Source organism: Falco peregrinus, chromosome 2 (genome assembly GCF_023634155.1).
Source record: "Falco peregrinus isolate bFalPer1 chromosome 2, bFalPer1.pri, whole genome shotgun sequence".
NCBI lineage: Eukaryota > Metazoa > Chordata > Aves > Falconiformes > Falconidae > Falco > Falco peregrinus.
Window position 1 is genome coordinate 44,147,653 of NC_073722.1, and position 22,917 is coordinate 44,170,569.

Here is a 22,917-nt window from a genome sequence, read left to right on the forward strand (position 1 = left end):
CCATCGCTGCCTGCTGGCACCCATGGGAGCAGCCCTGGTGCTGGTGAAAGCAAGGATGGGACAGGAGGCAGCAGCTCAAGGGTCCTGTGATTCCCCAAGGGCTGGGAAAGGGTCTTTTCTTTTCTGCTGATACTCGAAGCTTATAGACCTATAAAGGTGGTGAGCCCCACCTTCGGACTTGTCTGAATGAGACCCCCAGCTGTAGGCATCTCTCCAGCTGAGACCATCCAGGGACAACAATCACAGTGGTGTCATCTGGAGTTGGGTGCAGGCTCAGGGGAGCAGGGAGGGGTGCAGAAGTTGTCTTCTCCTCCCTTTCCACCTGGAGAATCAGCAACAACACATTTCAACCCTAAAAAAAAAAAAAAAAAAAAAAAAAGAGAGAAGAAGAAGAAGAAGAGCTGATACAAAACAAGCAGCACCGTGGTTTGGCACCGCTGCCTGAGGTTTGGGCTGATGATCATTTACTTGCTGTTGGGTACCAAACCCAATGGGAAGGCAACCTCCAGGACGACAGGTCTCCCCAGGGATCCTGGAGGCTCTCTGCCCAGCTCCCAGCATCGGCTGGCCACAGCCCTCCATGGAGCCCACCGTTGGTTCCCTGGGCTGATGAGGCTCCTGGGAAGCAGCTTGCCCTCAGCCTGGTACTTCTCCTGACAGGTCCAGCTCATGGTTCAGAGCAGTGGTGGGAACCACCTGCATTTATCACAGAAGAAATAGTGCCATCTACTGACATTAATAACTGTTCCTAGAAAGCGAGAGGTGGATGCTTCTCTCCCTTGCACTGATGCACATTTGGGGTCATGTCAGCTGGAAAAACACCCATAGGGGTCCATGCTGGTGGGGCAACCCTATGAGTGACCCACACACAGGGCTGGGGCATGCACACAGCTTGAAGCCCTCACAGACATCCAGGGTGGCCCCGTGGCTGGGACAGTCTCAGTACTGGGACATGGACCATGAGCACCCCCAGGAGAAGAGCTGGAGGGGAAGGTGCTGGTCACTGCTATCCAACAGGGTTTAATCATCCTTTAATCCTCTTCACTGTTATTAATGAACAAAGCTAAACCCCTTCAACAGGCTGCACTTCAAGAATCATCCCTCATCCCTTACAATTCCTTAGTATAGCTTTTTCCTCCCTGACCTGTGATCCTATGTCCTCTGATCCTGTGGCGTGCTGGATTTACCAGGGCTCCTGGAGGAGCTACCCTTGGCTGCTATGGTAAAAGCTGAGATATTTTAATGGTCCTTTTCAGCCTCGTCAAAGTCTCAGCTCCCATACAAGTCCCTGGGAGGTAAATACATTCAGCACAATGGTCCCTACACGAGTTTCAGACCAGATATAAGGAAGAAATCTTTTATGGTGAGAGTGGTGAAATGCTGAAACAGCTTGTCCAGACAGGTTATAGATGTCCCATTCCTGGAAACATTCAAGGTCAGGTTGGACAGGGCTCTGAGCAACCTGATACAGTTAAAGATGCTAAAGGGGGCTACAAGAAAGCTGGAGAGGGGCTTTTTACGAGGGCCTGTAGTGACAGGACAAGGGGGAATGGCTTTAAATTGAAAGGGTAGATTTATATTAGATATTCATAAGAAATTATTCACTACGAGAGTGTTGAGACACTGGAACAGGTTGCCTGGAGACGTTGTGGATGCCCCATCCCTGGCAGTGTTCAAAGCCAGGCTGGATGGGGCTTGGAGCAACCTGATCTAGTGGAAGGTGCCCCCTGCCCATGGCAGGGAGTTGGAATTAGATGATCTTTAGGGTCTTTCCAGTCCAAACCATTCTGTGATTCCATGATTCTATGCAGGGGGGTTATACTAGATGACTTTTAAAGGTCCCTTCCAAGCCACACTGTTCTATGACTCATATATATATACACATACACTATATATAGATTGTATATATGTTGTGCAGGGACCATGGCAGGAGATACCACCCTTCTCAGATGCGGGAAAGGTAAATCTTACTGCTTGTGTCCAAAACTGCTGGGAGAAACTCTTCCCTGGGAGGATCCTTGCCCACACAGGGAGGCACAGGACCCCAGGTGGGGAAAAGTCCTCTGACAGGGAGATGATCCCACATCGCCAGCTCCCCAGGGACAGGTGAGTCGCAGGAGACTGAGTCAAAACAAGATGACATGAGCTGCAGTGAGTCGCTGAAGCCAGGTGAAGCTCAGCCTGGGAACAGCCTGTGCAAAGTGAAGCTGCTGATTTTCTGATTTTCCGAGCTGACCTACCAATAGCAAAACCATCAAAGCAGGAGGCACATTCCTGAGGTCTGACCCAGTGCGGCAAAGTCAAGGAAAGGTTCCCACTGAACTCAACAGACACTGGACTGTGGCCACAACACTTACATATAGCCAGGGTTTATTTATTATTTTTCCCCATGGTTTTGTCCAAGTCTTCATCCTGCCAGGGATCTGTCTCACCCTGCAACAAAGAAGTCAAATTTATCCTGCAGAGTCATTTTAACACAACAGATAACCAAATATATATAGTTAGAAACATAAATGTGTATGTATATATATATAAAACACATATATATACATACAAATAACCTCTTAAATGAGAGGCCAGCATAGAAAACAATCAGAATAAACACTGTAATAATTCTAATTATGCAACATATTCTGCCTAATATATTTATTTTTAATGGTAGTCATTTTAATAGCTCTAAGGCCCTGAATTAGTCCAATATGTTCCTAACTATGTTCACTTTAAATACAAATGTTAATGACTTTTCCAGAGGGTCCAGCACCCTGGATGAGCTTGCTGCACACAAGTATATTCTCCTTAACATGTTTACTTTTAATAACAGGTTTAATGATGCACTCGGGGCCTAATAACTGTGTTTAGTCACAAAGGCAAAAACCAGCTACAAAATACCTTCTCCAAAAACCAGGCTACAGGGGATCGCTGCGCTGTTTCAAAGCCACACCGGCCATCCTTTAATGTGCCTCTGTGTATTTTTGCTCTGCCTGGACCCAGGCTGGGGACCCGGGGCACGGATGAGTAGCCCCGATGGACTTTTGGAGCTGGTTTCGGGGTAAGCAGGGGACCACGTGCAGAGGCTGAGCTGTTTGGGGTGAAGGACTGCTGCCAAATGTGGCCTTGCCTCCTCCCACCTGTGATGCTCAGCGGTTGGATCTGGGGAGACACATGGGGTGAGTTTCAAAGGAAGGTGTTCCTGGGCTCCGGCGGAGGCATCCTGGGGCTCTCACTGACGTCGCCTGCAGAGACGTGCCAAAGGGGAGCGCATTTGAAAAATCACACCCACCACCTATTAAAAAAAAAACCAACAACCAACAAACCACCAAAAAACCCAACAACAACAAACCCCAACTCCTACCTTCAGCTTTGCAAGAGCTAGAAGTACAACCAAATTAAGAGGCAGGAGGCAGCTGCTCTCTGCTTTCATGCCCAGATCAACCTATTCCCCCAAGCCTGCAACCCAACCAGCCCCACTCGTGTCTCAGCACTCCCAGCTGAGGCTGGGGGCAGACAGGACCCCCTGGCAACATCTACCCCAGCAGAGAGCTGCTTTGGGCTTCACAAAAGAGAGCTTCACACAGCGGTGTGTCTGACAGTGCTTTGCTCTCCCTGACTGCGTCCAGACCTGTCCAAGCACAGACCTATGTCCAGACCTGTGAAATCCCACATACCGGGGAGATGCTCGGAGCCGCCTCCACGACCTGCAGGCATAGGACCAGCCCGACCCATCCCTTTCCATCCACAGTTTGAAGGGTCACCTCATGGGGTGTCACAGATGTCTCCAATGCACAGTGGGTCCACGGCAGCATGTGCTGGCAGAGCTGGAGCTACCCCAGGGGCAGCACCACACTTATCCCCCCAACATGGGAGCATCCTGGGGCACGCATCACGCACCAAAAAACTTTATGGATGGTCCTAAATATAATCGTGGCAGACCTCAGCAGACTTCAGCTCCACTTGCATGAAGAACACTTGCAAGGCTGGAACCAGCTCTAATTTGTATACCTTCTGCCCCAGGGCCCGAGCAAAACAGGGAGGGTGGAATCCAGTAGCATGTTGTGCATAAAAAGATTATGCCAAAGATAACCTTATTGCTAATAATAACCCTGGAATCCGATCCTGTGAATAGGCCCTACTGAATGTTTGAACACAGGCATTCCTCGGTTAGGTTTTTCTGCCTACAAATATTTCACTTGAGTCTTTAAATACTAATCACATAATTCAGACGAAGGCTTTTTATCTTCAAAGTGCTGCAGGAAAAAAAAATTAATTCATTAATCAAAGATAATTAAAGGGCACAAAACATGCCTTTTTCAAGCGCGGGGAGCCAACCAACGCAGCGTGAAGCCATCGTGGGGACTCCGAGCATCTCTCTCCCGCTGCGAACGTGATTTTCCCGGAGCGGCGCCCAGGCAGTAGCCTCGCTTGTTCCCAGCAGCTCCGCTCAAGCTGTCTGCCTGACATGTGTTAGGCTGTATGTCTGCCACGCAGGAAATAGGGTTTGAAGCTCACAGCCAGGAGCAAAAGCTGAGATTGAGGCTTTAATGAAGCTGGGATTGAGTGGCTAGGGTGGTTCAGTGAAGCAGTAAATGCAAACACATTATCACCTGAGAACTTGCTCCAATTTCACACCAATTAACTAGGAATGAGAGAGGAGGGCTGGGGCTGGCTGCAGAGATGGCTGATAATCCTGTGAATGGGCAGAAATGGCTCGTATGCAGACGCGCTTGTGCCAGAAAGAGTTTGTTAGATAACGCCAGTCCCGGCAATTTTGTCTTGGGGAGCGAGCATGTCATTACTGGAGCTGCTTTTATTAGCAAATATTAAAAGCATTTGCAGAAATACAGATGCCCGTGAGGGAAGTACGGGTGGAAAGTAATAAAGCAATATCTGATTATTTTATTTCTCTGCCAATGCATCATATCACAGGGGGAGGAAAGCGGCAGGGGAGAGGGAGAAGAGATCAGGGATGCGAAGGACAGCTGGTGCAGCTCATGGAGGGGAATATCCCATCCTTGCCGAACCCCTCAGATGCTCAGCTCTGGATTTGGGGTGCGGTTGACATCTAACCCAACCACCTGCAGATGTAGGTCTTGAACCCCACTAGGAGGGCAGAGAGTGTCCCCAGACTTGCCTCAGCAGCAGCAATGGGACCCATCCCCATCCCCTCCACCTGCACAGGGACCCAGCCCACGTTCACCACATTTTAATATTTGAGCTATTTCCCTTTTTTCCTGCTGGGATTATTTCCAGGTTAGGAGTTAGGGTGGAAAAGGGGCAGCAATTTAGGGGACACACTATTAAATGGATTTCTATGGATTCAATACTACAACAAATTGTATCCTCAGTGTGTTTGGCCCCACATTATCCCTTCATTAACCACTAGTTTCGATGTCTGCAAGTGACCCACCGATCCTCCAAACCACACCAGCCATGATATGTCCTGCAATCAGCAGGTTGAACTAGAGCAGTTTCTTGAATTTAGATGAAATCTTACCTTCATTTTAAAATGCATCAGTGATAAAGAGGCCACTACAAATGCAAGGGCAAGAACCCCTTGCTGGGTTTCATGATGGCACACTGGGCTGGAGATCTCCAGAAAAAAATGGGGTCTGGGTTGTTTTTTCTCATTTGGGCAGGAAATCTTTGAGAGGTGGGGAGTTTCCCATCTCCTGCTGGGGAAGGTTCCAGGACAAGGCAGGGAGTGCTCCTCATCCTCTTCAGCCCAAGGTCAGATGGGTGAGAGCAAAGCCCTCCAGGTTTAGCATCTTGCACCACCGTTGTTGCTACTCAGCCGCCAGGCTGGTCCCATCCATCTGAGGGATGTGAACGAACCGCTGGTCAGCAGCAGCACCTTAAACCATGGCAACGCCACAGCCTGGATAGCAAAACACACGGGTGCCCCTGGGCATGCAAATCTATATGGATTAGCTTGGGCACTCTAATGTGGGGTACCCAAGATGCACTTCATTAGGGGACTGAAAAAGTCTGCAGCATTTTTAGAAGACACACCCTGTGTGCACCGTTCACCCTGGGGCAGGTCTGTGCCCTGAGAGGGGTCCTTAGTGCTGCCCCAGCTCTTCTGTGGCAAGGCAGCACCTGGGAAGTTCTGTTATCTGTGAGAGCTGCCAGCCTGCCCTGCTCCTCAGCGGGGAGCTCCAACAAAATAATTGCAAGAAAAGTGCGAACAGGGGAAAAGCAGTCACCACGCTCCTCTCACTCAATATTGAATTACTCCAGGATACAGGAGGGACCGAGATATCTCCCTTTAAAATCATGAAAATGTTTTCTTTCGTGATGGAGGATGGATAGCCAGCAAGGGACCAGGAATAACCATAATATGCTAAAAAACCTCAGGTGTGGTCCACCTCACTAAGAGCCAAGGAGAGTACTGGAGCTGAGTGAAGTTGATACCTCATGTCTGAGCAAGGGAGGCCCTGGGTGCTCCCTGCCCTGCTGTGAGTCTGATGTTTGGCGTCCTGCTCACTTCAGGTGTGCATTCCCTTCTGAACGGGCTTGGGAAGGAGGCGAAACCTGTGGCTTAAATGATCAAGAGCCAGCACCTTCTGAGCCCGGTGCTGGGGGATGCTTTCCCCCAGGGCAGGGTGACCCCTTGCTCCAGTTGTTCCAGCCATGGGAGTGGGGACCTGCAGTCCTTCCCTGTTGTGGTGCTGTGGCGTGTAAATCACTCTCCCAAGCAGGAAAAACACTGCTAAGTGGCAAATCTCCCGTACCGTACACAGCGGTACGCCCAAGCCCCGGTGCAAATCCACAGGGCTCTTCCTGTCCGCTCTCTCCAGCCTGTAATTATCTTAAAGGCAACAATTAAAACTATTGAAACGCATGTGATGGGTTTAGGGAGCATAGCTTGGCTAATCCTCACAAGCATCCCAGAGGAGCGGAAGCAAGGAGCTCCCAGGGGCTGGATGCTGGTGCTTTGCTGGGCAGGTAGGGACTAAGTGGAGCTGCAAAGGACCAAGCTCAGGGTGAGGAGGTGGCAGCAGCCTGGTCCCCAGCTAGTGTGGGACCCCAGGAGTCTCCCACATGGCAGCATCCAGGCTGGTGCCAAGGGATGGGTGGGCTGTGGGAGGGTGTTCCCAGTCCTCAACCCCACCTTGGTGCTCCCCAGGGTCTTGCAGAAAGTCAGCAACAGAAAAGACCCCATCCCCAGAAGCTACTCTTTCGCTTAAAGCTGTGATTGTAAACTTCAACAGCAAAAATGTTATCTTGCTTTTTCCATCTAGGTCCAGGATCTAGCACAGTGAGTCCTGTTCCATTCCATATGTCAGATACCAAAATAATGCTACACTCATCATACACAGCCCCTTCTGCCTTCCCCATCCCTTATTGCAGCATCCCACTGCTATTTCATATTCATCTGCAAAAGGCTGTGCAAACATCCACGATGATCTCTGCTCAAGGAATCCCAAAGCAAAAGCAAGGAGATGAATAACAAAGAAGTGCATGAAATACCACTGACCTCCTGTGCTCATCACGTCTTAATTATTTATTTTTCCAAGGAATCCTTATTTTTGCTATTTTTCTGAAAGCATCACCCTCTTGGAGCCATGTTATATGTGATTTTCCACTCTGCTTTCTTTAAGAAGTGGTTTCTAACCTGCCCTAAAAAAGCTGAACAGCTTTGGGAGCCCCAAAAGACAGGGAACTAAAGTGCAAAAAAGAGAACACAAACTCTTTGTTCTCAGTATCTCGTGATCTTAAAGTGCTCAGGGTGATCTCAGGGGCATCAGGGCAAGGACAGAGCCACTCAGGGCGGCCACTGGCTTCTCCCTTTTCCGGCCCTCTTGCTCCAGCAAAGCAACACTTTCCTCTTCCCCAGATCACCTTTTATTGTGATATGGTGTTTTAAAGTTTTCTGAAACTTCTAAAATTCCTGAATTTGCTTCCTTTCCCAAACCTCGAACAGAATTTTAACCATTTGGACTAAAAGTGAGTTATTTTACCTTCAAAATATCCTTTTTTTAGCTCAAATCTTTTTTAAAAAGTTTCTGCTCAGAATCAGCTCAGTTTTGGTGGAGCAAAGTCTTTTGTTACAGTCCAAACAAACTCAAATTCCTTTTCCATTAAATATTTCATTTCTAAATGCAAGCTAGCTTTATTTTCTTCTTTGGTTTTTCTTTTCCCTTCTCATTTCCCTCCCTTCCACATTTCTAAAAGGCAATTAAGTGAAAAAAATCCTCTTCTGAATCACTTCTGCTACTGCTGACATCAATAACTCCAAGGAAGCTCCCAGCCCTGTGCTCCCCTCACCTGGGAAGGAGCCTACAGAGGGTCCTGCACCCCCTCCCATGTTCACCACTCCCCATGGATGCCCATCCAGCTGCATGAAAACCACAGGACAGACCCAGCCATGGGGCTGGGGGGACATAAAAGCCTACAGCAAATCCATCCTTGGGTTGATAGGACACCAAAAGGGCTGTGGCTTTTTTCTGAAAAGTGTAGGGGGTCATCAAGGCAGAGGAGCATCACTCGGGGTGCCCACAGGACTGTGCTGTCCCAAACCAAGGACCCCCTTGCAGGCAGGCAGTAAGTCTGTCTTATGTTCTCTGTATATTTATCATACATACTCTACAGACCTCAGGTTATAAATCACACAACTGCATCCTTAAATGTTTCCATTCAAAAAAAAATACATATGTTTGGCTGTTGAACACAGTCCCCACTGTCTTCACCGTGGTGAAGCTCTTCATTGTCATTGTCTGGTGAGAACTGGGTCCACCTACAGGTGGATGTGTGGATTTGGGGTGACTGGCAGGAGCTGGCTCCATTCCCACTCTATGCCTCCTCTCCTCCCTCCCATGCTGCCTGACATGGCTGTGGGACAGAAACATGTTTGTCATGACCCAGCTCTGACCAGGGCATCCTCCAAGCAAGCTGCATCTTCCCCCACCACTCTTATAAGCGGTACACCAGACGGCCGGTGTCTCTTCATATATTTATTGATTAAGGGTAGCATTTTAGATAAGCGAAACCTTTGAGGGCAGGAGTAATGTTGGGTGTAGGTGTCGTTCAGCATTGTGGGCATAAGGCAAATATTATTTAGGGGTTGCTTTCCATCATGTGAGCATCTGACTTTTTTATTTGCATTTCTAGAGGGCTTTAGAACTAAGTTTCTATTTGAAGCCAGAGGGGCAAGAGGGCAGCAGGGCTGGTGGGAGCTCAGGTTTCCCTGGGAAGCACACCCTGCGCTGGGAGATTAATATTGACCACGGGAGCAGCACGGGGATGGGAATTTACAGCACTGCCTGTTTTTTTCACAGCGAGGGTGAAAAAACTGGGGAAATCAAGAAGCAAGTGAAAAAGGTGGACTCCTATCTCCAGATCTTCAGATCAAGATGTTCATAAGCCAACAAGTTGCCGAGCTCAATGAACGCAGCAGAGTGATGTTCAACAGCCTGTGTTGTGCCGGAGATCAGACAAAGTGATCTCCTCTGTCTTTAAAATGTACGAAGCTGCAAGATCTTAAGGGCATATAAACTTACTTTGATTGCAGGGCTGGGATCTTGGAAGTCACATTCCTTTAATTTCCTTGAGCTGGTTGCTTTTCCCCGCGAAGGACATGCACAGGGTGGTGAGTTTTCAATGGAAACTGGTTTTGCCCCATTTTCCACTTCTCTCCTGCTCCAAGAAGTGCAGAGCTCCGGAGGCCTGCCTGCCTCTTTCTATGCAGACAGAAAGGGCTGGGTGTCTGTGTTTAATTACAGCCTGAAAGAACTGCATTTAAAAGACAACAGCAAGCTATTTAATTAATACTTATCATTAGCACACATAGGAATGCCTAGCAGCGAATTGCAACAACAAAGCAACTCCTTTTTTTTTTTTCTCGTTCTTGCACTTGGGATAAATTAATTTTAAAAAAGAGTAAACAAATGATTTACACCAGATTTGAGAGGATTTTTTATGGGGTGAGAGTACTGGGATAGTAGGTATTACCCTAGGACAGCAGAGATCTCTAAGAGCAGGCTTTCCAATCTCCAGCTTTCCTGGCCAGGAGGCTTATCTTCACCTATCCATCTATCTATCTTTCTATCTCGGCATTTACGCTGGGCTCATCCCCATGTCTGAGCGCCTACTTGTCTTCATACCTGTCCATAAATTACATGGCACCCTCAGGGTATTATAAATAATAATTCAACTTCCAAACCTTCAGAACACTGTTTTAAAGCATTGGCTTATAATTCACCACGTTGTGGACTTCTCCTCCCAGCCCATAAAGGTAACCTTGGAGCAGAAAGGCATGATGCTCCGGTCAGCAGAGTCAATGCCCCCAAATCAGTTCCTTGGGTGGGAGGGGTGGGGTGGGTGGCTGTGAGTTGGAAGATGAGGATGAACATGGTGGCAAAGCACAGAGGAAGTCTGGATTGCTCAACTCATGGGAAATAGAATCCTCTACCACAGCCCACCAGGGATGTTTATATCCCCCTGAATTTTAACTCAGCCAGCACAGGGGACAGCCAGTCATCCCATGTCCTCCTTTAATTAACAGCACTCTTAATGACACTATTAATGGTGGGAGCGATGAACCACAGCCTGGTTCTGCTGCTGAGGTCTCCATGGGGTGCAATGCCAGGCGATGACTGCTAGCTCGGAGTTAAAGGGTAGACCCCATGTGTAGCCAGATCCCAGCCCACCCTGGGGCAGGCACCCCAATCCCTTACTGGACATGCCAACACATGGCTACAGCACAGCAGGATGCTTTGGTATGTGTGAGCTATTGGGTAGAAACCTCCAGCTGAGCCATGGGGGACCCTGTTCCTATATCCCAATACATTGCTTTTCCAACCCAACATATTGCATCTCCATCCCAACACATTACTTTCTCCCTGGGGTACGTAGACATTAGGAACATGTCCCAGCCGTGTCACTCAGTGTGAAGGGTGTCCTGACCTCTGGGAGAGCGTGGGATCCCCACAGAGGATAGCCACTGGCTTGTGGGCATTACTGTGTCCTGGATCATGTGGGTCAGATCTGCTCAGAGGGACCTGAAACTGGAAATTTTGCTGGAGAAGGGTGTGAGCAGTTGATGTATGAGACAAATTATTTGACAAGTCTGTCCTGGATTTGTGATCAACTCTGGAAGGTGCAGAACTAATATATCATTAACCCCAGGAGCACGTCAAGCTGCCAGAGCTCAGAGCCACCCATCAAAGTGTCAGATGAGGAGGTACCAACTTTCTGCATGACTTTCTTCCCTCTGTTTTCCATCAAACAAAGCTGACCTTCCCTCTCAGGTGGAGACCTGAGGAGGAGCGAGCAGAGCCCTGAGCACACATTTTGGGGATGAAGTGGGAGCTCCTGGTGTGGGAGCAGCCAGGGATGCCATGGTCCACAAGCAGGCAGTGGGACACGGCATGCCCACAAGGCCAGGTTCATCCTCACATCCCTGGCACCCAGGCCGCCACGTGCAGCCACGCATTGCTCTCTGAGGGAGCGTGGCCGCCCTGCAAGCCGAGCCTGTCTGTGCTCCTTCTGCCTCAGCTCTGGGCATGAAACAGGCTTTTCCTGCTGTGCTTCTGCCAGAAATGGCAGAGAGAATTTTCTTAGTGTCTTGCCCAAAAAACATCTGGTTTAGACTGGGAGAGAAGCAGCACCCTCACCCTATAGGGGTATCCAAGAGATGGTTAAGAAATAAATCCCTTTCCACCTCACATGGGCATCGTCTGCAGTGAGGCTGGACCCTTCACCCATCGTACTGCTTGGAGTGCTGGGATGGGAGTGTGGGATGTGTTTGCCACACTTTCTCCTTGCAAAATGAACCAATGCTTTGGCTGACTGCAAGCCCAGCATCCTTCACCCCATCCTTCCCGGTGGTCCCCAGCCAGGGGTCTGGGTTTGGCTCCTCACCCTCCCACTCCTCCTTCCTGCTCCAGTCCCGGACAGTAAGCTGGATTTGCAACCTCTTGCTTGGATGCAGAGCTGGTGTAATTTCAGGCCTCTTACCCCTCACAGGGTGTTTTAAGCTATGATTAAGTGCTAAATTACAACTGGGCAGCCATCCCTGGCCAAGAACCACAAGATGTGGGGAGGCAGCTATTAAAGGTGGTGGAGTCCGACGAGTATAACGTGCATCAATAATAGGGGCAGTCGGACGCAGGGGTCAGATGGGATCGGGGGGGTGGGGTGGTTTCATCAGCACCACCAGTGACTTGCTGCACCACCTCCCAGTGCAAAGCCATCCTTTGGGGTGAGGTTATTCCTGAGGACTAGGCTGCATTGCTGCTTAAATAAGAGGTATTTTGCTGGCCAGTTTGGCTCTTAAAGAGGGGTGGGTGATGGCCTTGTGAAGAATCAGACCTTTCCTGGACCCCACCACCATTTTCCTCCCAGCTGCTCTACCCATGCAACTAGTAGAGCCATTAGCATTAAAAACATCCAGCACCCATGTGCTGTGATTTTTTGCATCATTTTCAACTAAGCTGTTCCCTCATCCCCATTAGTTGGAATGGGGAAGGTGCGGGTCCCTCCTCTCCTGCAGGGTTTTGGTGGGATGGAAAGAAGCAGTGTGGGGCTGGCTGTGCTGGGGGGGCTGAGGAAAAGGCTGCCCAGGTGCCAGCAAGGTGGCTTGCAGCCCTGGCAAAGCTTCCCGCTCTTCCCGCACATTCTGCAACATCCCAGACTGATTTACTTCATAGAATTTACTTTTACCCGGCTAAATGCCACTAAACCTTCAAATTAATCCTCCCTTTACAGGACTTCCTTTGATGTCAAAGGGGGAATTTTTTTTTTATGGCAATGGGGGATTTTTCCCCCCTGGTGTAATTATTCCCAATTCCCACCCCCCACCCCCCACCCCTTTTTAGGCACAAGAGATTCCTGCCAGATGCATGACTTGTGGAGGCAGCTCCCACACAAGGTATTTATATATTTATATGTATATGATGGGAACGTGGTATTGAAAGACTCAAAGTTTCAGGCAGAAGATAAGGGGAATTTCCCATTTCCTATTGTTTTCATGGAAGTTGCCCAGGAAGAGTCTGCAGCAGGACTAGGACCAAAAGTTGCAAGACACGGCATCGGAAAGTAGCTCCTTAAGACAAACATGTCCAGGGAAAACATTTAACACTATCGCTGAGCACGTTTGGATACCTGGGAATGATCCCTGGCATTGCTTAAATTACAGGGATGGGTAAAGTGGATCCACCCAGCCCTGCATGTATTTCCCATCGAGCATCTCGGATGGTACTGGCATTGCTGGGCTGAACATCCCAGCACTGGGCCAGGATCACTGGATAACGCTCAGGAAGCTGGCGACTGTGAGAAGTGCTAAGGGAGCTTTCTGTAATAGCTAGTAATGATGAAACAGGTGGGTTTACTCAGCATTTCATCAGTTTTTATGAATTACTAGGAAAAAGGGGATACAATTGCAGAGCTCTTTACTGAAAATGTTATGAATAGTCTAATTCAATAGCAAAGTGTGTTCTCACTGATAATTCATTGCATGGAGAGTATAGGCTCCTCTCCCAGCACAACACAGGGCTCTCCTGGGAATGGAAAATGAGCCCTGGGAGGCATGGGCCAGCCGTGCCCTGGAAGCTCAGGTCTGCGTGACTCCCTGCCCGGTGATCCCCTGCTGTCCCGAGGCAGCCAAGCAATGCCGCTGTGCCTCCCGCCACTGTGCCATGGCTTCGATCCATCCCCGGAGTGCCTGTGCCCAGTCCTGTCCCCGGTCCAGGGGGGTGGACCTGGTCTTCATCGCTGTTAAGGCAGTGATTTCAGGGGGAAGCTGGGGAACCAGGCCGGCTCGGAGCAGGGCATCCTGAAATTTGGCTGCGGAGGCTGGAGCTAAGCAACACCGGGGCGCGCTGAAAAGGAAAGAAAAGCAAGAAAACTTTTGATGTGAGCCCTGAGCTGGAGATGCTGCAGGAGCAATGGGGAAGGGATGCTTTGGTCCCTGATGCTCCCGACCACCGACCGACCACCGCTGTCCTTACCCATCTGGCTGTGAGTAGTGGTAGTGAGCAGCTACAGCGGAGTGGGGGCACAGCAGGTAGTGGTTTTCCTCCCAGCAGCGCTGCATGGCTCGCACGATGTCCTCATCAGAGGCCGAGCAGGAGTGCAGGGTCTCAGAGAGCTGTGGCCCCAGGGGAAACAGGGAGGTTTGCACAGGGCATCACCACCCTTCCCGTTCCCAGAGGGGCTTGTGCCACCGGCACTCAGCAAAGCAGGTCAAAATAGGGAAGCTGGAGGATAGGGTTCCCCAGGGACTGAAGGAAAAGGGGTTGCTGCTGCAGCCAGGGGATGAAGCACTGCTGGAAACGGTCACAGGGCCGGCATGCAAGTGAGGTTTTTCCATCCCCAGGTGCTGGGAGTGTGAGTGGAGAGGAGCCAAGACTCAGCTCCAGCTCTGCGCTGCTATTTGCATTCTCCAAGGGAGTTTCTGAGAGCCTGTAAAACCTTCCTCAGTGCAGTATCCTTTCTTTCTTTTAATAATGCAAATTGTTTGTATTTATTTTGCTGCTGCTGAAGCAGGAGTAGGTACCAGGCAAAGGATGCACAGTGAGGGACAGCAGGTGTTGGATGGGAAGAGGCAGGACTTTGCATCTGGCCCAAAGAGCCTCGCAATTCAAATGTTTGGGTTTGTCTTGTATCTCTCTCTGTGTTCATGCTTTCATCTGGTGTAACACTGAGGCTGAATTGCAGCACCCAACCCAGCAGACTCCCAAATGCCATACTCAGTTTGTGCCAACACCCACTGCACGCTGCCTTGGTGGCCAATGCCAGATCTGGAGCGGCCAAGGACAAGTGGTTTCATATCCTACGTAAATAATTGTAGGCATTTTTTAAATAGTTTTGCAAAGAAGAAAGTGGCTTCTTTTAAAAAACATAATCCAAAGGGGTTTTTTAGCATCTCCGTGCCCATGCATCGGTATAAAACCCCTGCTTTGGATTCACGCTTAGATTTTTGATTGGAAACTCCCCCCTATGATCTTTTTTATTCTGAAAAGGAGTTGAAAACAACTGGTAGCACACACACACACACACACACACACATACACACACAGACCTTTCTGTGCAAATCCTCTGGCAGCGTAAGGCTTTTTGATGCACTGAATCTCTCCATTAGTGTTTTTATCAGGTGGCTATCAGAGCCCGAGAGCAGCCAGAGGATCCTCTCCACGTTGTAAGGCTCCTGCAGTAACAAGGCAATAGATGAGCAGCAGAAATGCCGGCATCCATCTGAGGGGGAGAGCACCTGTGTGGATTCTCTCACGTCTAATTAGAGTTAAGGTCCTACCACCACGTCTTTCTTGGTGGAAGCTGGGGTGGGCTTTGTGTCTTGTCCCTACACACCTACATCCCAAGAGAAGTCTTTGGGAACATGATGTCTTTCTGACTTCTGACCTGTCAGAGCAGTCTGGCAGTGACCATCAGATTAAAAAAAAAACAAACTAATGAAGGGATGACTGATAAATCAACAGTGTGACCACATCTGTACAATCACCTTGAGGAACCCAGGCTAATAACACACTATGTATTTGAGAACCAGAAATATCCAGCTGTTTACTTAGTGTTGCAGATGCTGCTCTGAGTCACCCAGCTCCCGCGTGACTTAATGAGACACCCAGCGCCCTGCAGGGCTGACTGCTAACCTTTATGAACGTATAAGGCACATATAGGGCCTGACTGGCCTGTATGGCTGTGTAGCAATCAGTGTTGCAACACTGCAGCAAAACTGGGTGCAAGACCTTACAGGAGGGTCCCAAATCAATTTCACTGCTCACTGTCTCATTCCCGCATGCTCACAATCACTAAGAAACATTCATCCAGGTATTTTGGCCAAGATACCTTGTAGGGACAGGTGGCACAAGAGGCACCAACTATCAAGTCCTCATCACATCACATGGCTTCAAGTGCTGGTTTTGAGTAAGCTCTTTATGCTTTTTAGTAGATGACAGTGCCTGTGACCTTTTTTCTCTCCATCCTATCCTACCTTGGCGAGTCATCAGGACTTACTCAGCCTTTCGTGTCCTTATCTGTGTAGCTTGTGGCCCCAGTCCTGTTCTTCCTCTTCCCACCATCATCTCCCAGAGCCTCCAGCCTGTAATCTTCAGTCTAGTCTGGGCGTAGCCTGCCCTTGGCTTTAGGCTGTCCTTTGCTTCCCAGCCTGACTGTCCTGAGAAGTGGCATGTCAGTGTGCCTGGACTTTGATGACCTGCTACTGGAGGTGCCTCCAGCACCATCCTCCTGACACCACTTCTCCCATCCTTCTTTCCGCAGCTCTCACATCCAGACCTTCCCCTTCACCCTCCGTTCATACCAGCCTTATAGTTTCCAATAGAGATCACTACATTGACACCAGTAAGTTGAACTGGACCAGGACACTGGTGTGAGCACCGGCCTTCCCATTTAAGTTACTAGCCAGGTCTCTGGTCTGGTGTTGCCCCATGCCACTAGAGTTGTCCAGGAGAATGTTGGGGCCCAGTTTGGAGGCCAGGTCATGCTGGGGGCTGTTCCCAAGGAAAGTTTTGGCATGTGGACATGAGCTGCGTGGGGCTTCCTGACCTCAGGGCCAGAGAACAGCCCTTGGCTGGCTTTAGGTATTGCAAAAACACAAAGTCTACTGTGATTCTCCTGGAATTGCTCCTTACAAGGCTGACCCACACTAGACTTTCTGCTTCACCTTCAACTCTTCAGTTAGCATCTAAATGGAAAGTTTTCTCTGCTTTAGATTAGTCTGCAGAAGAGGCAACTGAAAGAGGTTGTGCACTCTCCATCCTTGAAGGTTTCCAACACCCAACTGGACAAAGCCCTGAGCAACCTGGTCTGACCTCAGGGCTGACCCAGCTTTGAGCAGGTCCCAACTAGACACCTTCTGAATTCCCCTCCACCATGAATGATTTGTTGAGCTATTGAAATATTTGCATGGATGCTTCAGATTTGAGCTGAACAATGATGTCCCACGCAGCCGTGGACAGGGATGTGCAGAGGGATACACCCATCCATCTCCTCGGGAATCTCTGGACATCATCTCACCTGGCTGCCTTCCCTCATGGTCCCAAAGTCTGGCATATGCTTAGGTGCCTCAGCAGATCAGTGCTACTGAAGGGACACAAGAGGAGCCCAACTACCCTTTGAGTGCTGAGGAGCCCCACAAATTCATGCCTTGGGACGAAAGACAAGCTGCAGACCACAGCAGCCTAGTGGTAGGAGCATAACAACTTACTGCAAAGCATGGCAGTCCCTCCAGGCCCCCAGGTCCTCACAATGTGTTTAAACAGCTTTTGGAAAACGCAGGTAGCTTAAGGCCACAGTGATACAACATCAAGTATTTCACATTTTGGTCACTTGTTTGGAAGCAGATCCAATCCCTGTGGATCACAGGGCAGGTATGAAATGGGAGGCATTTAGTTCCAGGCATATGGTTTCTGTACCTCCATGCTTTTCCATGGCTGAGGCCTTTCCCTGCCTGCTGAGACTTGTTCTGCTCTGGGCAAGCTGCAGATGGCCATAGATGAGGCATTTCTTCTAGGCTTCCCTACCTTCTTCCCGGTTTCTTCTCTTACTCTTGGTGGAGCCTTTCAGAAGCATCAACAAAGCCGTTGAGACACGATAGGATTTATAATTTTCTAAGTGTCACGTTTTAAGAAACCATCCCTCTCTTGTTAACCTTGCACATAATGAAACCCCAGAAACCCAGCATTCAGCAATGCAGATTACAAAGTCAGGCCCTGAAAAGTAAGGAAGAAGCTGTTTGATCTATCTCAGCTCAGCAGTCTGCAACATAAATGCTCAGTATGAGTCACACCTCTTAATGCATCGCTGAGAGGCATTGCCAGTGGCAGAATTATGGTCTCATAAACCAGGTAGAACAGAGTACAAAAACCCCCAACTTATACAAATATATAATATTAGGTATTTTCCCATTTGAGCCGATTCAGTACATACCTGAATATCCATGGCTGATGCTAATGTAGCCTTCACGCTTTCTGACAGTGAGAAATCTCCATGTTGAACAGTCCTGTGAATGATGTCGTTGCTGTTGACTGCAGCAACAAGTCTAATCGGGAGACCCATTTTCTGGGCAATACAGCCAGCTAGAAAAAAGTGAAAAAATACATGCACGCTTGATGAAGAAACAGCCAAAGGCAATTTAGCGAGTAAGTAGTCATAAAAATTGAGTAAGCATATAGTTCAGAAGTGGACACAAATGACATTCTCTAATGGACTCTGAGATACCTGACTTTAACATTTGGTAGAACACCAGATTATAAAATCCAGTGATGCAGTGTTCCACCTGACATGGAACACTGAGCCTTGGGCATCTCCACATTTGAAGATGGATGGGCAGGGGACCGAGAGGTCAGGCAGCTGCTGTTCAAGCAAGAAAGATGAAACTTTTGGGCTCTTGCAGCTTATTAATGCTGCTCAGATGAGCAGCCTGGAAGTGCAGTGAATGCAGTTGAGTGCATCAAATCCTTTATTGCTTTCAACAGACAGTTGCATGCCTATTTGGGGATTAAGGCAATCAAGGACTCACATTTAGAAGACCAGATAATTCAATTAAAAATGGTTGTCTTGACTGCACATCTCCAGGCAAACCAAAGTAGGACCAGGCAGGACTCCACATCTCTGTTAATGTCTCACTTAGGAAATGAAAGCCCCAGTATTTTCCCTCTTTTCTGGTTCAAATACATTCTGTCCTCTTCTAATGTGCCCATTCTCGAGATAGCTACAGTTGAAAGGGTGGTTTGGGATTTTCTGCACCTTGCAAATCATCAGTGACACCTGAATGACTAATAACTATCCATGAGTAATGAAATGTCAGTGGTTCTGAAGAAATCCTACCAGAGAGTGGGTGTTTTAATAAATAGCAATACCCAGTATCTGCAAAGTGCTTTTAGTCCACAGGTCACAGCACTCTCTCTCTTCCTTATCTAACATCTTTTTTCCCTTCACCTGTGATGTTTCCTCCTCCTCCTGTTGGCACAACAATTTCCACCACTGGCAGCGGGGTGGTATCCAGGGATGGGGCACACTGAAAGTAAGCATAGAAGTGGTGAGCAATCTGCACCATAATCCTCGACCAATTGACGGAATTCAGGCTCATCAGATTGTATTTTCTGGCAAAATCGACATCAGCAAACAGTTCCTTGATAGGCTCATCGATTTCATCACTGTTCCCATGAGCTGTCAAAAGGAGAAAGGAAAGATTAGATCCGCCAACATGGGTGCATCAGGCGTGAGGTATTTCTGCTCAGTAGGGTCAGTGTCCAGCCCTGGGGTTCGCTGCCACCAGGGGTGTCCCGAGCTGCCGGTGTGCCTCGGGGGCTGCACGAGCCGGGGGCTGAGTAACACCACATGGATGCCGGGTGGTTTCTGCAGACGCGGAACTCTGGACTTTTGCTAATACAAAGTATGTATTTGCCTGGAAGGCAAATGCCTGCACCCCTTGTGAGATGCCAAGGTGAGACCAGACCCAGCTGAGCAAAGGAGTCCATGGGACAGCTCAAGAACCCAGCAGTGATTCCTAACCATGGGGACAGCACACGGTAGGGGGTGGACCACTCATGAAGGTGAAGGGACAGAGGAAAGGGGTGACTCTTGATCCTTCTAGTGCCAAGAAATGGTGCTGAATTCAGTGCAGCTAAACACCAACCGCCTGCATGGAGGCAACTCTCATCTGTGGCCAGGAGAAAAGGAAGCCTTGAACCACTTGGTCACCAAACTGGGGGTGTCAGCCTCCGTTAGCCAGGTGTCTGGGCATGGTGACCATGATGGCAATGACCCAGCGGCCTCATGAGACTTTTAGGGTGATGGTTTTGGCACAACAGGGTTGTAAAGTGGACAGTCCAACAGCAATGCCAACCAGCAAATACATGGACGTTGTCTTCAATGACAGTGGTCATCTGAAGTTCCTGTATCTGGGTGCAGAACCCCTTGGGGAGCAGAACAAAGATGTCCATGTTCTTCTGTCCTCTCACGCTTTCAATGGCCGAGCTCCCTGTGTCCCCTGAAGTCCCTGTTTCAAAGTGAGGGAGAACCAAGGAAAACAAAAATTGATGCATCAATCAAACTTGCACCACTGCACTTTAAGAAAAAGATAGAGAGATGTTCCATGAGATGTTTTTGGCTAGAGCAGCCACACTGGCATTGCCTGGAGGTCACTCGCCAGCCACCCACAAAGCAATACCACCCTGGGACAGCTATGAGGAGAGCCATGGGATGGTGGCTCTCAAGGTAAAGACCTGCCCAGAAATGTTATCCCCAACAAAGAGACATACTCACCCACCAGAATAGTGACATGCTTCTGCTTTTTCTCCAAGAAGTACTGTAAAAACTGCCCTGTGCAGGACAAGGACAGATCCTTAAATGCGTAAGTAACCCCATGCCAGAGCTCCAACACATTCAGCCCATCTTTCAGCCTGGACAGATGGACAACATCCTTGTGTCTGAACCTGCTGAAGGCCCTGTCGATCAAGTCTAGAGGGAAAATGGTTAAAGGGGCTGTTAGGTTGGGTAGGGGAATGTTTTTCTGACCTGTGGCTTCCTGCATCTGTGCTCTTCATGCTCCTGGGAAGCTTTCTGCACATCCAAAGACTCTCAGCTGCTAGAGAGGCGGTAGTTATCCTACAAATTATTTTTAGTTATTAGGAGTAAACCAGTCCAGCTTCATTGTGTTTGATAGCTCTATGGCAAGTAACCCCAGGAGACACCCAGATCAAGCTGTGTTTAAATATAAAATACAGGAAGCTTGAATTTTATTGTAACGTGCTGTTGAGACAGAGGTTGTAGCTGCCCTCTGGTGGAAGTAATAGCTGTTAAATGTTAAAATATTAAAAACTGGATCTCGATGAGAGCATGGAGCCGCATAAAGCCCTGCTGGAAGGGCAGGTCTGGAGCCCAGCAGGGTAGCAGGGCACCCCAGCAGTGAATAGCATCAGACATCACTATTGCAGCCACCAGAATCCCACAAGGAACACCTTTTTGAGAAGGTAACAAGTGGCAGCAAGGTGACAGAGGAGAACAGGGTACAGAAAGGAGCAGGCAAAGGTGCAGTAGGCTCCATCCTCTGGGGGCTGCGAAGAGGATGGAGTGAAGGCAGGCAGATGCATCTGAACACCCCAAAATCCTCATGCACACCCCTGCAAGCAGCTCCCCGCACGGCTGGGGCTCACCATTGAGCATGCTCCGCGGGATCAGCTCAGCTGTGATGAAGAGGGAGCACAGCTCCTTCACCAGCTCCCGGTAGGAGAGGCTGCTCCACCTGCGCAGGGTGTCCCCATCCAGCAAGGGGATGTGCTGGGGCATGAAGAGGCCCTGGTCAGGTGCGTACCCAGAGAACAGGGCTCCCTCGAAGTCAACAGTCCCTGTGCCTCCCCGTGTGCTGACGTACTCCATGGATGCTGGGGAGGTACCGCAGTCATTGCCAGGGTCCCAGAGCACCCCCCCACCTGGGAACAGCCCCACATCCCAAGCTGACTGCTTCAAAAACTTTCCAGGTGGACAGACAGTACCTTCTCCCCCCAAAAGTCACAGGGAGCTGGAGCAGCTGTGTCTGGCAGAAAGCATGCAGCGTTTTGCAGGCAGTAGAAACGCTGCCTGGGATTTGCACTGAGGTGGCTGGAGCCTCCTCGTCCTGCTTTCCCTGCGTCCTTCCCACCCTGCTGCGAGACACTTCCTGGCCTTAGCCAAAGCACTGACTGCGCAGAAGTCACGGCGCAAGCACGTCATGTCCCCTACGAGCTATTTGCAAAAGCTGGAGTTTAATTTTTTTTTAAAAAATCAATAAATAAAAGGAAATAACTATGCTTTTAGAGCAAGTTGATTTTGTTCAAAGGGGTTAAACCAAGGACAGGATTTAACTTAGTGTAGGAAGGGCTGAGCTAAATCCTCCAGATTCATGCAAATCCCACCCAGCAGCTGCCGGCATTGCTGGAAAAGGCCCCCTCTCACCCCGCTTCCATGGACCACCACGGCTTTTCCCACCTCGGGCAATTGGGTCAACGGTGCAGCCCCCCGGCACAGCACAGCACAGCATGGCTGCGGGCTGCTGGACCCCACGCAGCAGCAGGAAAGCAGCCAAGCGACTCACCGCCACCGCCGCCGCCACTTGCAGCCCAGCCACCCTTTGCACTTGTGCTCATGGAAAACTTCTCCCCGTTGCAACCGGCTGACGTTCCCCTCGCCACGGAGCAGGCGGCAGAGGCGGCTGCCCTGAATCGAGCCTGGGGATAGGAATACGTGAGAAAGATGGAGCCAGCTGCTCCTGGTGGTGCCAGGCATCAGGGCAAGGGGCAGCAGGCACGAGCTGCAGCTGGGAAGAAATCGAGTTAAATATTAGGAGATAGCTTTTAACTGCGAGGGTAATCAAGCACAGGGTATGGAGAGCTTGTTGTCTGTCTCTGGTATAACCCCAGGGAAGCTCAAAATCCAACTGTAAAAGCACTGAGCCACCCGACTTAGCTGTCAGGTTGGATTTAAATTTGAGATTGAACCTGCTTGAAGTCAGGTTTGGGTCAGAAACCTTCAGACATCCCTTTCAAGCAAAATCAGTCTGTAATTCAGCTGTGCAAAGCCAAGTGTTCAGCCTACGAGGCTGAGACATCATAACAGCCCTGTCCCACCGATGGGGAAACTGAGGCACAGGAGGGAGAGGGGACGTTTGCAGAGCTGTGCAAAAAAACTCAGTTCTCCTTTGCAGGGAAAGGTCACATGCATCCCTTTTCTTACTTTTTACTATAATAAATAAGAAGTGTTTTTTGAAGGGCAAGGTCAGCACAGGACTGGTGGCTGTGCAGACCCATGGTGCAGCACAGCATGTGCTGCTGGAGTGCATGCAGGGACTTCAGCCCAGGGAGGCAAGGTGCAGAGGTACAAAGGATGGCTGATAACAGCCAGCCATGAGTCAGGAAGCCCACGTCTGCACTAAGGGACACATCAACTGCCAAAGCATCAGAGTCT

At 49.5% G+C, this 22,917-nt stretch overlaps 1 protein-coding gene across 10 annotated transcripts; it reads right to left on the reverse strand.

Moving 5' to 3' along the window:
• Nucleotides 1-1,877: 1,877 nt before the first annotated feature.
• THNSL2 (threonine synthase like 2) lies at nucleotides 1,878-22,245 on the reverse strand. 10 transcript variants are annotated; one of them, XR_008745928.1, is made up of 10 exons: nucleotides 22,049-22,245; nucleotides 21,132-21,359; nucleotides 20,242-20,436; nucleotides 19,823-19,975; nucleotides 18,913-19,143; nucleotides 17,902-18,050; nucleotides 17,388-17,531; nucleotides 15,020-15,145; nucleotides 2,890-9,729; nucleotides 1,878-2,433 (listed from the first exon to the last, which is right to left on the reverse strand). XR_008745928.1 is itself a non-coding variant. In XM_027791668.2 (10 exons), exons 1-10 carry the CDS (start codon nucleotides 22,098-22,100, stop codon nucleotides 13,550-13,552), a joined length of 1,686 nt encoding a protein of 561 aa, XP_027647469.2. In that variant the 5' UTR covers nucleotides 22,101-22,241; the 3' UTR covers nucleotides 13,372-13,549. The 10 variants fall into 10 exon arrangements, 8 of the variants coding, with proteins under 8 accessions (XP_055652703.1, XP_027647469.2, XP_027647507.2 ...); XR_008745927.1 differs by lacking the exon at nucleotides 1,878-2,433 and having other exon boundaries at nucleotides 2,448-5,810; nucleotides 9,498-9,729; XM_027791668.2 differs by lacking the exons at nucleotides 1,878-2,433; nucleotides 2,890-9,729 and adding exons at nucleotides 13,372-13,817; nucleotides 13,947-14,086 and having other exon boundaries at nucleotides 22,049-22,241.
• Between the last annotated feature and the right edge of the window lie 672 nt (nucleotides 22,246-22,917).

Excerpts from the sequence above, each read along its gene's own strand:
- THNSL2 (XM_027791668.2), bottom strand. The coding sequence starts at position 22,100 with ATGAGCACAAGTGCAAAGGGTGGCTGGGCTGCAAGTGGCGGCGGCGGT. Across the intron at positions 19,976-20,241 it reads GCATGTCACTATTCTGGTGG|GGACTTCAGGGGACACAGGG; the intron begins GTGAGTATGTCT and ends ACTTTGAAACAG. Across the intron at positions 15,146-17,387 it reads AGCCATGGAAAAGCATGGAG|GAGCCTTACAACGTGGAGAG; the intron begins GTACAGAAACCA and ends TTGTTACTGCAG.